The sequence below is a fragment of the Xyrauchen texanus genome, chromosome 26 (assembly GCF_025860055.1).
Source record: "Xyrauchen texanus isolate HMW12.3.18 chromosome 26, RBS_HiC_50CHRs, whole genome shotgun sequence".
Taxonomy (NCBI): domain Eukaryota; kingdom Metazoa; phylum Chordata; class Actinopteri; order Cypriniformes; family Catostomidae; genus Xyrauchen; species Xyrauchen texanus.
In genome coordinates, this window is record NC_068301.1 from 18842883 (window position 1) to 18855997 (window position 13115).

The window sequence follows — 13115 nt, forward strand, 5'->3', positions numbered from 1 at the left end:
ACTCCACTGAAGCCACGACATCTATGCGAGAGCAAGCCCATTCTTGAAAAGGAATGATGCAAATATAATATTTATGATGATGACTAGTCTAACGACATAAAGAACTGCATCAAGATTCTCAGATTTGCACAGCCATTCTTCATGAGATGTTCTCACAACCGCCTGAGAATCTCTCAATTATGTGATTATTGTGCCATCTAGAGGGCATCAGAGACTGAGCCAGAGAAATGGACGATTTAAGTGATTTTGGGCACTCAAAATATCCCAAAAGCATAATTTAATATATTTAGGCTAAAGTTCACCTTTTTTCACACAGTTTCTGTGTTACCAAATTCAAATTACAAACGTTCTGTGTGAACCACAAAGATGTACAAGGGAAGTGACTGAGCATTTGTCCTGTATGTACTAGGCAGGAAATAAACACCTGCCAAAGCCTTTTTACTCACATTTGCCACTTGGTAAGTGGTCATTTTTGACTCTGTGTAGAGTAAATAAAATGGGATTACACAAAAAACTTTTGCTGCTTGTTCATTCTACTTAATTAAAATAAACTAAAAGCAACACAATTCTAGAACATTTTGACCCAACTTGATTTCACTGCATTCTATCCATTTTAATTTGTAAAATGGAAGTTTACTTAATCAATTTGATTTGGGACTACGTGAATACTTTCTGTGGTGTTACTGTAGCATTGTTTGAAACTGGGCAAAGGGCATTTCCATTTATCAGCATGTTTTGCACGGGACTCCATAGTGAGAGTAAATGTTCAAATTAAGTGTTACTTTGTGTTTTTGTGCAAGATGAGTATAATGGGGGATACCTGTTTGTGGTTAAAGTTTTAAGTTTCTGTTATGTTGGAGTTTTGGGGGTTACCATTTTGGTGAAGAGTGGAGTTTGAGCTAACGATGAGGATAGGTAGATGTCACACATGTACTTAGCATGCTAGCATATACTTTCACAAGTAAGTACATAAAGAAAAAAAGAGATGTATTTGTGTTACATTGATACGTCTAATTTTGTTGGCTTTACCAAATTCAACAAGGTTCTTTCTACACAAAGTGTTTGCGTTGAGTTCACATAGTGATTTTAAGTTAAGAAAACTCATTTGAAACACGTGGAACCACTGTCCATGATTGAATCAAGTTCAGTCAATGAGCTATTTTGTGTGAGTGACACCGGCCAGCTGACTGGTAACAGTTTTAGAATGGACCATTTTCACAGACTTAAGACACATTTCCATCTTAATTTAGCAGTACAAATCTAGCAAATTTCACATAAAAAATAAAAACATTTTATTATTTTATTTATAACATAAATGCCTAACATTGTACTTTGTGTCATATTACCCTACCAAAAACATCAACACTGCAGCTATGGAGGTTCAGATACAGCTGCAGAGGGATTGACAGCAAATCGGTCATCTTTATTTCGTAATCTCGCTAATTGTTTTCCTCTTTTGGAAAGAAAGTCATGGAAACATATAGTGGATTTTTCCTTTGCTGTTAAAGCAAATGGGAAGGCAAAAATAATATTTGCCATGGTCTCCCATGTACCGTATTAGAAGCTTAACAAGCTACAGTTTATTTCCACTTTCCCAACCTGGAAAGGGTCCATTGCAAAACTTTAAAATGATTTAACATGAACAAATCGCATCAAATTAAGTAGATACAGATAATCTTAAAAAAAAAAAAAAAAAAAAAAAGAAGCTGGGCATCGTCTGAAAACTTCCATATATGTATATATGTATGTATGTATATGTATATGTATATGTATATATATATATATATATATATATATATATATATATATATATATATAGTAATTCCAGTTGTGCTTTTAGGATATTTTAGGTGCTCAGAATGCCAGATTGTACCCATTTCTCTCACAGTCTTTAATATTCAAACAAAACACTGCAAAAACTCCCACTGCCACAGGAGCAAAAATATTTTTAAATAAATAATGCTAAATGCTTTTATAGGTGGTAGACATTTTCTCAATTCAACCTCCATTGGCAGATGTTGAATAAACCTAATTTTGGATCCTGCTTGTAGGACTTCTACAGAAAGACGAGTGAATTCCAGCCCACCCCAGTGACAAAGCCTTAAAAATGACATCTGATACTTGAGGACATAAGTCACATTAATAGGCTGCAGTTACAATTATAACAATGAATGATGCATTGTTTTGATGTGTATCAGGCTCATCAATCAGCAACACTTTCTCAAGGCTAACAACATATATGTATATGCTACTATCACCCTAAATGTGGCAAAACTGGCAAAGTTCTAGCCAGAGAGAATAACTAGGGATGCACGATATATAGGTGGCCAATATATTTTAGGCCGATAACTGGGAAAATCTAAATATTATTATCGCGCTGATAATGGAATTACCACGCCGTTTTTGGGTCTGGTTTTAATTCAGGATCATCTGCTGTGAGTAACGACATGCCATTTCCCATATTCTGTTTATTTTAATGAGGCAATAAACAAAATGTGACAAAAACATGTACGTATGTTAATTGGGGGCGCTCATTTTGGCTTCTTACTTAGTGAAACCCCAAAACAACCTAACACGGTTCATAGACCTTGAAAAAAAGTTCCACAGAGATGGCTAAACACATTAGTTTGTGAGTAAAACTAATGTGCTTTATGTATTTTATGAGTTGAGACATTTAGAACATTATGACTCATGTCTATTCGATCTCTATAATGTTATCTATTCCCATAATGATTGTTGTGTTGACTGTTAAGGATGAGTGCTTTAGAAAGAGTCTGTGAAACACAAATCACCACTGCACACACAGTCTGGCTGCTATCATAAATATTAAACCATGTATACAGAGTTTAGGGTTTGTATTGTGCATTTTGTTGTATTAATATTTGTTACATGCTGTTTAACATTGCATACTATTTATTACCTCATTTTGGTTTAATGCATTATCAAAGCTGTTTGAAGTTCATTATTCTCTCTGTTAGAGTCATCAAGATTACCGTAAACACTCATATAAATGGGCAACATACAATTTATGCAAGTGTATTTTCTTTTATTTCTCATTCAAATCAGCATACATTTGATTTATAGGCACATTTCTGGTTCATGTTACATCAACCAAACCTTAAATAGCAGCAAGTCCAAATTCCAAGCTTTTAAATTACACATATTTTCCAAATGAGAAGCTTTTAATGAATTAGCTAGCAGTTCCAGGTTAAAGGATTAAAAATTTTAACTTTTTTTAAATATCGGTATAGGCCACAATGAGCTGTGAATTATCGGTTATCATATCGGCCCAGAAATTCCTTATCGGTGCATCCCTAAGAGTAACCAATCAAAAACATTGTCATATTTTAAAATGTCCTTGCATTCTCAAAGGCACACAGGAGGAGAAAATAAGATGACTGTCAGATGAATAGTGGAATATGAAGTTGCAATGTTGGGTCTTCCTGTTTCCTCAACACAGAGATTAATATCCTGGAAAACCACAACAGGACAACCAACCGATAACAAACCCATGTCCAAAAGCAAAGATTTGACTGCAGGGCTATAAAGATGGCTGTGTTCATATACATAAGTTTTTATGCCTTGCAAAACTTAAACAATTGGATATCTGTGATATACTGATCACTGTTGTTGTTGTGAATTGTGTTGATTTAATGTCACCAAGGTAAAATCATCTAGCTCAGTAATACAGATGCAGATTTGTTGACATTGCAAGAATGACTTCGCAAATAGAACACGCACGTCTCAGAGATGTCTGTTTAAGATCTTTTCATCTGGAAGGAATCAAAATCTAATTAACATCTGCTAAACATCTTAAAAACATCAGAATTAAATAAACATCTCAAAGACATCTACTGAATGTCTTATTGGCATCCGAGACATACTTATTGACATACATCTTTCAGACGTATTGCAAACCATTTAAAAGATGTGTCTTCCAGATGTAAACACACACATCAAATAGACGTCTGGGTGATGTACGTTTGCTATCAGGGATGTGATAATATTGAGCATCATTTACACGATGAAAAACAATAGCTTTGAATGATTTAATAATGTGCATGGGTTCCACATGAATCAATTAAGTTGCATCAACATATTTTTTCCTCTTGGTTTAGATCATTAAGTATTTGTCAGAATATGTAATTTGTTCTTGATATTTTAACAATGTTATAAAGTTACTTTTAAATTACCCAAGTCTCAAATAATATTTGTGTCCCTAACATGATTAATTTCCTAAAGTTTAAAAAAAAATTGCATCACATAACTGATTAATGTCATTAGGGTATGCTCATAATCTTAATAATCAAAACTTTTAGCTAGCAACAGCATACATTAATGTGCTAAGTGCCAAGTAGTAATGGCTCCTTGAGTAAATTATACAACATGTTGTATGTGTACCCATTCTCAAACGATTCAAAGCAAAAGCTCTATTCTTTACCACAATGGTAACCCAGCACATCCAAATCGGTACTAAATTCCAAAATAACAACATTAAACACTATTAAGTCACCCCTTTTTTTCATCTTGCTCAAAACTTCATCAAATGACACTTACATTTTTTTTAAACTCAAAATTTTTACTCTCACATGAAGTTCCATGCAAAGCATCCTTGGAACTAGACATCCCCTGCTCAAATCCCCTTTCCCATGTTGTTAAACATACTTGATTGTTTCACATTTACATTACATAAATGTAAACTAATAGAGTGCAGAAAAAACAATACATTCATCGAAAGCAAAGAAAATAAGTTTAGAAGAGAAACACAATTTTATGCATCTAGTGCAGTAGTTAGATGGAAGCTGCATGCGTGCGTCCCACTTGCTTGCTAACCACTCAATTACAGCCTGCTGCTACTTGCTAGCCCTTGTGGTGAACAGGGAAGCAGCCTTGTGCGTAAGTCTCCCCTTGCCAGTACACAGCCTCTCCTTCACCAAGACTCCTGCCAGGCCTCCCCTGGCCACACATGGTAACACCAGGCTAACTTTGGTGAGGGATGTCGCAGTTGCAGTGGTTCCCAGAAGTAGTTCATGGCCAGCCACTGCCCTGCTGCTTTGTGGGTAAGTCTACTGAGACAAAGGCAAGGGGAGCACACCTTGAGAGAAAAAAAAAAAGCTCCTAGTTAGAACCCTGCATGTCAGTGGCATGGGGTGTATGGTCGTTAGCAGCTGGGGCTGAGTGGCAGCTGCTTTCGGCAGACCCCAGTGCGACTGAGCAACCCTATTTAGGGACCGCACTGCTCACCCCCAACAGGGGAAGGGCCTAGAAATGGTGGCCTAAAGAAATTGCCCACTATACCATGATCTAGGTAGGTTACCATGCCTACTGAAAATTCCATACTGCAGTCAATATAAGAATAGGATCCCCTTCAAATTGGCAACATGGAATGTCAAGACTCTCCTGGATAGCAACGGAAATAGACCTCACTGAAGGACCGTGTTACAATGTGGATATCGCTGCACTTAGCAAGACAGGGCTCCTGGGTGAAGGTTCTCTGAAAGAAGAGGGAGGAGGCTACCCGCCTGGTGGCCAACATCAGCATGGTGTGGTACTGGCAATCAAAAACAGCCTTCTAACAAACCTCACTGAAACACCCACTCAAATAAGCGAGAGGCTGATGGCCCTCCATATCTCCCTAGCAAAGGCATGCTATGCTACTCTGCTAAGTGCATATGCGCCAACAGACAACAGTGTAAAGGATGGCTTCTACCAGAAACTAGATGGGGCCCTTCACTGTATCCCAGGACTGACAAGATTTTTCTTTTGGGTGATTTAAATGCTAGGGTGGGAAGAAACACCGATATAGGGAGTGGAGTAATGGGTAGGCACGGTGTTGGGCAGGTCAACGTGAATGGCTTGAGGCTGCTAACACTCTGTGCAGAGCATGACCTCAGCATTACGAACACACTGTTTCAGCAGATGACCAAATACAAAACATCTTGGATGCACTCACAATCACAAACACTGGCACCTGATTGATTACTTTATAAAAAGACCTGTTGACACAAGCGACGTCTTGTTGACCCATGCCATGAGAGGTGGAGAATGCTGGACGGATCACTTGATCATGACCAAGCTCCACATCAAAGTCCCCCCCCCCCCCCACAACATCTTAGGAAATCTACTAAAAAGCAGTTGAACTGTGTTAAGTTAAAGTCAGCCCCAGCAAGGAACATGTCTCATTGTTCTGTAGGTCTGAGGGCACCAGAAGTTGAGGCCATTCTGTGCGCTGATAACACCATGGATCAGAAACTGACCTCCATAACCACAATGCTACATAAAGCTGCAGTCGACTTTATAGGTTATAAAACCAGAAAACATCAAGACTGGTTTGACGAGAACTCAGAGACCATCATGTCCCTGCTGAAAACCATGCACAGAGCACACAGGGCTACTCTCAACTGACCTGCATCCGCCATCCATTTACATCATGTGTAAAAATAAAACTTAGTGTTTAATAAGATATATATGTGTGTGTGTGTGTGTGTGTGTGTGTGTGTGTGTGTGTGTGTGTGTGTGTGTGTGTGTGTGTGTGTGTGTGTGTGTATTTATAAAATGTAAAGCATGCTGCTGAAAATATACTTTTGTCATATTTGTAGCAAGACCAGTAAAAATCTGAACTACTACCAGCAGGAAAAATCTTTATTGTAGAACATGTATGTGTTACAAAAAGATAGAAATATGTCCTGTCTTTTCATTCAAACAAACGGTTCAACAGTATTGTGTGTCTTTTTAGATCTTACACTTTCAGACAAATCACAATCTTAGGAAAAAAACTTTGAAAAAGAGTCTAATGTTCATGCACACAACCCTCATTAATGGCACAAAAGCAGTTGGTGACTATTCGAGGGAGCTAATCCATCAATGTCCTGTACCCGCTATGAGCAGACTGTTCGTTTCAATGATCAAACACTTTCTCCTTGCCTTGGTTGTTTCAGAAAAGTTTCAAAAGTGTTGGAACAAAGCCCAAGAGGGGATTCAGGCCAGATGGCCGTGAAAATCATTTACTAAAGCATGTGTAACATTCAAAATACTATTCATAGAGAATATAAAACAAGTTCTCTCTCCTGGCAACAATGAATGTGTTTGATTTTTCAGGACAGTTCACCAAAAGCCATATGACTTTCTTTCTTCTGTGCACAAAAATGAGATGTCAGTCAGAACGTTAAGATAATATGGGGGTAAATGATGGCAGAGATTTCAGTTTAGTTAAACTGTCCTGTCCCTATTATGATGTCTGAAGAGAGGGATCTGAATAAAAGTAAAAGGTGTCAGCACTGTAGCTATAGAGCTACATAGGACTAAAATCACCTAAGAAACCTTTTTGTAAGGGGACTAATAACAGATCAGTCCTGCTGAATTAATGGACCTGTGAAGTAGTGTTAGAACTAATGTATTGGGCCAAGGCCAAGCTACATTTATCACACTCAATGAAGGTCACAACTCAATGGAACAGTGAAGGCTCAGCCAAAGTCTGATTCCCCTTTAAGGCAATTTCTTTCTGCATTACCATTTTGTTAGAAATATGGATTAGTCTATGTGTGACTAAATCGACAAGTCTGATTGCAGACAGTGAATGATAGTGTCAAATGCTAGTGTACGTCTAAACATTATCAATCCATGCTGAAGGGTCATTCTATACTCATTCATCTGCATTGACTTGCACAATGGCTCAGCCTTATCGTAGGCAAAGATTGTTGTGTTTGTGGAGTAGTTATCGTTTTGCTTTTAAGTCAGTGAAAAAAAGCAGTGTGTGTGTGTGTGTGTGTGTGTGTGTGTGTGTGTGTGTGTGTGTGTCTGTGTCTGTGTGTCGGGCTGCAATGTAAACTGAAGTATATTGGTTATTTTCAAAAAAGGTACGATCCGTAATATCATGTTTCACCAGGAAATGCATCAACAGGCCAGAGAAAACAGAGAAGGCAATTGAAATGTCTTGAAAGATGCGTGTCTCTTTTCTAGATTAAGTGTTATTTCAAAAAGGTCAAACAGAGAACCGACATGAGGGCACAATAATGTCACAGTAATGCATTGCTTTTGCTTGGCAATCGTAAAACGCCTTCAGGCTAATAAATTATATTGCTTACTGGAAGAATTGCTTATTAATCTGATTATTAATAATACATTTAACTTAATGTTAATAAACGAAATTGAACATTGGTGTCTTTTATCATATAGTCGCTACCAATGTTTTATAAAACCAATCAGCCATGTTGCTTTAGTAACATTTCTGTTACATTATCCAACATAAAACATTGCATAAAAGAAAAATGATTTATAGCCTGAATTGTGGACCTATGGCAGGCTCTCCAGTGACAGAAAAAACTACAATAAAGAAAAATAAAACATAATAAAATAATGTGAATTTTCATTAGTCACCTTGCTTGGGGTCCTGAAGTTCTCCACAGGGCTCATGTCAACCATACTCTCCTGAGGACTTTTCAGACCCTTGTAGAGAAATTAAACCATACTATTAATAAGTATTCTATGTTGAATGAAAGGACAAAGCAAAAATTTGCAATAAACAGCCTTTCTAGAGACAGTTCTGCACAACGACCATGTATTAACAACAACAAATCTATTAATGAGTCTGTCTGTATATTTATTTATAGCAAGTTTAAATGGGAGATTCGCTATTGATTTGAGTCTGATCTTTAAACTGATAGACTAGGAAAAGACGTTTTGTTTTGAACTCGATTCCGAGCACAGCCATCAAGTATGAGCAAAATGAACACCGCAGATCTTTGTTATTCCAAGTTGTCCAAGAGCTCATCATCTATGAACGTTTATTTACCATTCACTGATTTTCGCAAATGATTCCACATGCACTGTTTCAAAGCATTCTGACCTCAGTTAATATATGCTGTTAATATATTATATTTATCTGTATTTTAGCTAACAGGCTAGCTTATTAAAATGCTTCCGGGCTCATCAATGAGATAAAAAAAGTTGGTTTGTGTAAAATGAGAAAAAACTCACCTGACGGGCCATCAGAGACTTGATTTTCTGCATCGTATAGGTTAAAACGCTAAGCAGTAAAAGCGCGATCTATCCTATGATCTTGTATTATTTCTGTCAAATAGCGATTCAGTTCCTGCAGTACTAGACAGCTGCCATGTTTCGCTATTGTGCTCACGTGACAGGTCAATGTGAGAAGTGCAGCATGGGATATGTTGTTCTTCTGTACCGTTGCCTCCACAATGACAAGTATCATTTTTAATTGACCTAGGCTTTCACGTTCTGCCCTTTTTTCTTACGTTCAACAAATAATAATATTATAATAATAATAATAGTATGCCTATGGAATATGTTAACACGATGTGAGTTGTAACACCATCAGTGTAACCAAGAAAACTAAAGAACTCATCTTGGACTTCAGGAAGTGCTGAGCTGCCACAATGCAGTTTTAAATTGCTGAGAATCCATATGTCTGACAGTCTCTCCTGGTCCACAAACACAACAGCTGCTGTTAAAAAGGCACAGCAGCACCTGCACATCCTGCGAATCCTTCAGAAAAAACAGCTGTGTACAAAGCTACTGTTGGCCTTCTACTGCTCTGCTATAAAGAGTGTTTTAACATACTGCCTCACAGTGTGGTATGGGGGCTGTACAGAAGCTGACAAAAAGCCCTAAAGAGGGTCATAAATACAGCACAGAACATCTTAAGCTCCCGTCTCTCCTTACTACAAGACATTGCAAACACCCGTTACCTATCCAAAGCAAAAAACATTGTTAAGGACTCTTCTCACACCGGCCACCATATGTTTGCCCTCCTGCCCTCAGGAAGGCGATACAGGGTAATTAAACAGCGCACTGCCAGATTCTTAAACAGTTTCTATCCAAAAGCCATCTAGTCCCTAAACTAAGGGCTATCTTGCACTATTCATATATGACACTCACTGTGGACTGTGCAGTAAATGTTTGAAACCCTTAAATTGCACTTTCTTGTTTAACCTGCTGCATTTAGGTTTATGAATGGAATGTGATTGTGTGGTTTACATGTGTGTATGTATTGTAGCACCGCTGAGCAGTTTTTGAAATGTTGTTGTATTTCGATGCAATGACAATAACTCTATATATTCAGTTAGCTATAAGGCTAAAAAAAATCACTTGTTGCATCATTTAAAGGAATAGTTCACCCAAAAATGCCAATTCTCTTATAATTTACTGACCCTCATGCTATCCCAGATGCATAGCCATGGGAAGTAGGGGTGCTAATGGTGCTGCAGTGTTTTAGCCCACCCTCTGAAGTGCTGTCAAAACAAAGTATGCATGAAAAAATGTTGCAATTAATTTTATTTGTTATTTGAAAACCATCAAATTCTGTGTTAATCTTGTTAATGATAGTAATGAAAATGTATAGGAGTATTTTTATTTCATAAACAATAACAAAGACGACAAGAAAAACATAAATGAACCAGAGACGTCAGAAGTACAAGTGGGATGGGACACTCGGAATTCTAGGTGATACCTGAGTTGCCGAGATGGGAGGTGCTGTGTACTTCAATAACCAAACGGGCACGCGTTTAACTCTTTATATATAGAACTGGCACAACACATACAGGTTCAACATGAGGGTATTACAGACTTCCTTCAGCTATATATGACATGCACAGAAGATACACTTTGCTAACTACGGCAAGTCCTAAGGGACAATCTTCATGTACATATTAACAATACTAAATACACCACATTGCCTCCCCTTAAAGATTTAAGGTAATCTTTTATAGTGCTTAGCATTTCACACTAACTCAAACTTTACTCTTACACAGAATAGTGATTTCACTTTAGTTAACTAGTAACATGTCAACTCTTACAATTGCTTTAACCCTCTTTTAACCCCAACAAATTACAGTATCAATTTATACTTAGTCTCTGTAACGTAATGGTTTCTTAATCATGCGCTCTGAGCGTCTCAAAGTCACTGTCTCTAGGTCAGGTAACTCTGGTTCATTCCTCACTAAAAGTAGTGATACAGGCGTCTCAGTAACTTGCTCAGCAACGTCACTCTCTTGCTCAGTTAACGAAGTTAGTCCCTCCTTCTCTAGATCTGAAACAACCTTAGGATATCTAGGTCGTAACTGGTCTCCATGACGTCTGTACACTTGATCAGTCAACTCTCCTTGCACTCGGTATGACACTGGACCTGTCAATTGTGTCACTACTCCTGGAATCCATTTTGGTTTATCTCCCGTAGTATTACATAGATACACACGATCATCCACATCAAAGTGTCTCTCAGCAGCGCGACTGTCATGCTCTTCTTTCTGTTTGTACTGTCTCCTTCTCACTCACATAGCGATGTTTGGCTTTAGGAAATCCAATCTCGAACGTACATGTCTCTTCAAATGCAAGTACGCAGGTGACTCTCCAGTCACACTATTGGGAGTTATACGACATCTCATTAAGAAATGTGAGATCTTATCTTCCACACTCAATTCTTCCCCCTCCAATTTTTTTATTCCTGCTTTGAACGTAGCAACATACCTCACAGCGAGGCCATTGGTAGCTGGATGCCTGGGTGCACCTGTAGTATGAAGAATACCATTTCGTTTCATGAACAGTTGAAACTCGTCTGACATGAAGGTCATTGCGTTGTCTGTAACAATCTGTTCTGGTAATCCATATGTTGCAAAAAGTCTCTTAAGCCTTGAGATGGCTTCTGAGGATGTTATTTTTCCCATCTTGAAAACCTCTAACCATTTAGAGAACGCATCTACAACAATCATGAACATGTGACCCATGAACGGACCAGCGAAGTCAATGTGAATCCTTTTCCAAACCTCTCCTGGAAATTCCCATGGGTGTAAACCAGTCTTGGCATACGCTGTTCTAACTGGCACTTGTCACACTGCTTACAAGTCCTTTCAACGTCCACGTCCACATTTGGCCACCACACATACTTTCTAGCAATGGTTTTCATTTTCACAATGCCAGGATGTCCATCATGGATCTCTTTAAGCACTGCTGTTCTCAATTTTGTAGGCACCACCACTCTTGTACCCCAAAGAACACAACCTTGCTCAACAGATAGTTCTTATTTTTTCTTGAAGTATACTTTCATTCCTTCTGATACTTCTTTTGGCCATCCTTCCATGATGTATCTGTGCAACTTAGATAGTTCTGTATCTTTACGTGTCATCTTGGAAATCTGTTTTGCACTCAGTGGTACATCCTCCAGATGCTCACAAATCAATGCATGTAGATATGCTGTCATTGTTTCTGTTCCTGCATCAGTAGTTTCTGGTAGTGGAACACGAGACAACCCATCAGCATTACCATGTTCTTCAGATCGGCGGTAGATTATGTGATAGTCATAAGCAGACAATATGATAGCCCACCTTTGTATCCACGCTGCAGCCATTGTTGGAAGTCCTTTATGCTCCCCAAACAATGTAAGCAAAGGCTTGTGATCCGTAGTCAGGTTGAACTTCCGCCCCCCCACAGATATTGGTGAAATTTCTTCACTCCGTACACTAAACTCAATGCCTCTTTTTCAATTTGAGAATAGTTCTTTTCTGCTTGCGAAAGTGTACGAGAAGCGTAAGCTATCGGATGCTCTTGACCATCAGGTGTGGTATGTTGAATGACAGCTCCGATTCCGTATGCTGAAGCATCACATGCTAAAGAAAGTGGTAACTTCGTATCATAATGAATCAACACTTTGTCACTCGTCAACATTTCTTTACACCTGTCAAAAGCGCTTTGCTCCACTTTACTCCATCTCCACTTTGTCTGTTCATTCAACAGTCTGTACAATGGGACCAACACAGTACTTTGCTGTGGTAGGAAACGTCCATAATAGTTTACTAACCCCAGGAAAGCTCTTAGCTCTTTAATGCTTGTAGGCGTTGGAGCATCATGCACGGCCCTGACTTTGTCTTTCGAAGGATACACTCCTTTTTCATCCAACATGTGACCAAGGTACTCAATTTGTGTTTTTCCAAAGTCACACTTGGCCTTTTTTACTTTCAGGCCATTTTCTTGCAACCTCTGTAGAACTCTGTTCAGGTTCATCAGATGTTCAGTTTCATCCTTACCCATCACCAGCAAATCATCCAAATAGACTACAATGTTGAGATCTTTCATCACGTTGTCCATGATCCTTTGGAAGATAC

The 13115-nt window shown here is 38.3% G+C and overlaps 1 protein-coding gene across 2 annotated transcripts in view; it reads right to left on the reverse strand.

Moving 5' to 3' along the window:
• Window positions 1-9121, reverse strand: part of LOC127619747 (syndetin-like) — a 179331-nt gene extending 170210 nt beyond the window's left edge. For both annotated transcript variants that reach the window (XM_052092726.1, XM_052092727.1), the window contains exons 1-2: window positions 8977-9121; window positions 8377-8445 (exon numbers count right to left, since the gene is read on the reverse strand). In XM_052092726.1, coding sequence (XP_051948686.1) covers window positions 8377-8445; window positions 8977-9009 — 102 coding nt within the window. In that variant the 5' untranslated portion in view covers window positions 9010-9121. The remainder of the gene's footprint in view (window positions 1-8376; window positions 8446-8976) is intronic.
• Window positions 9122-13115: the final 3994 nt, after the last annotated feature.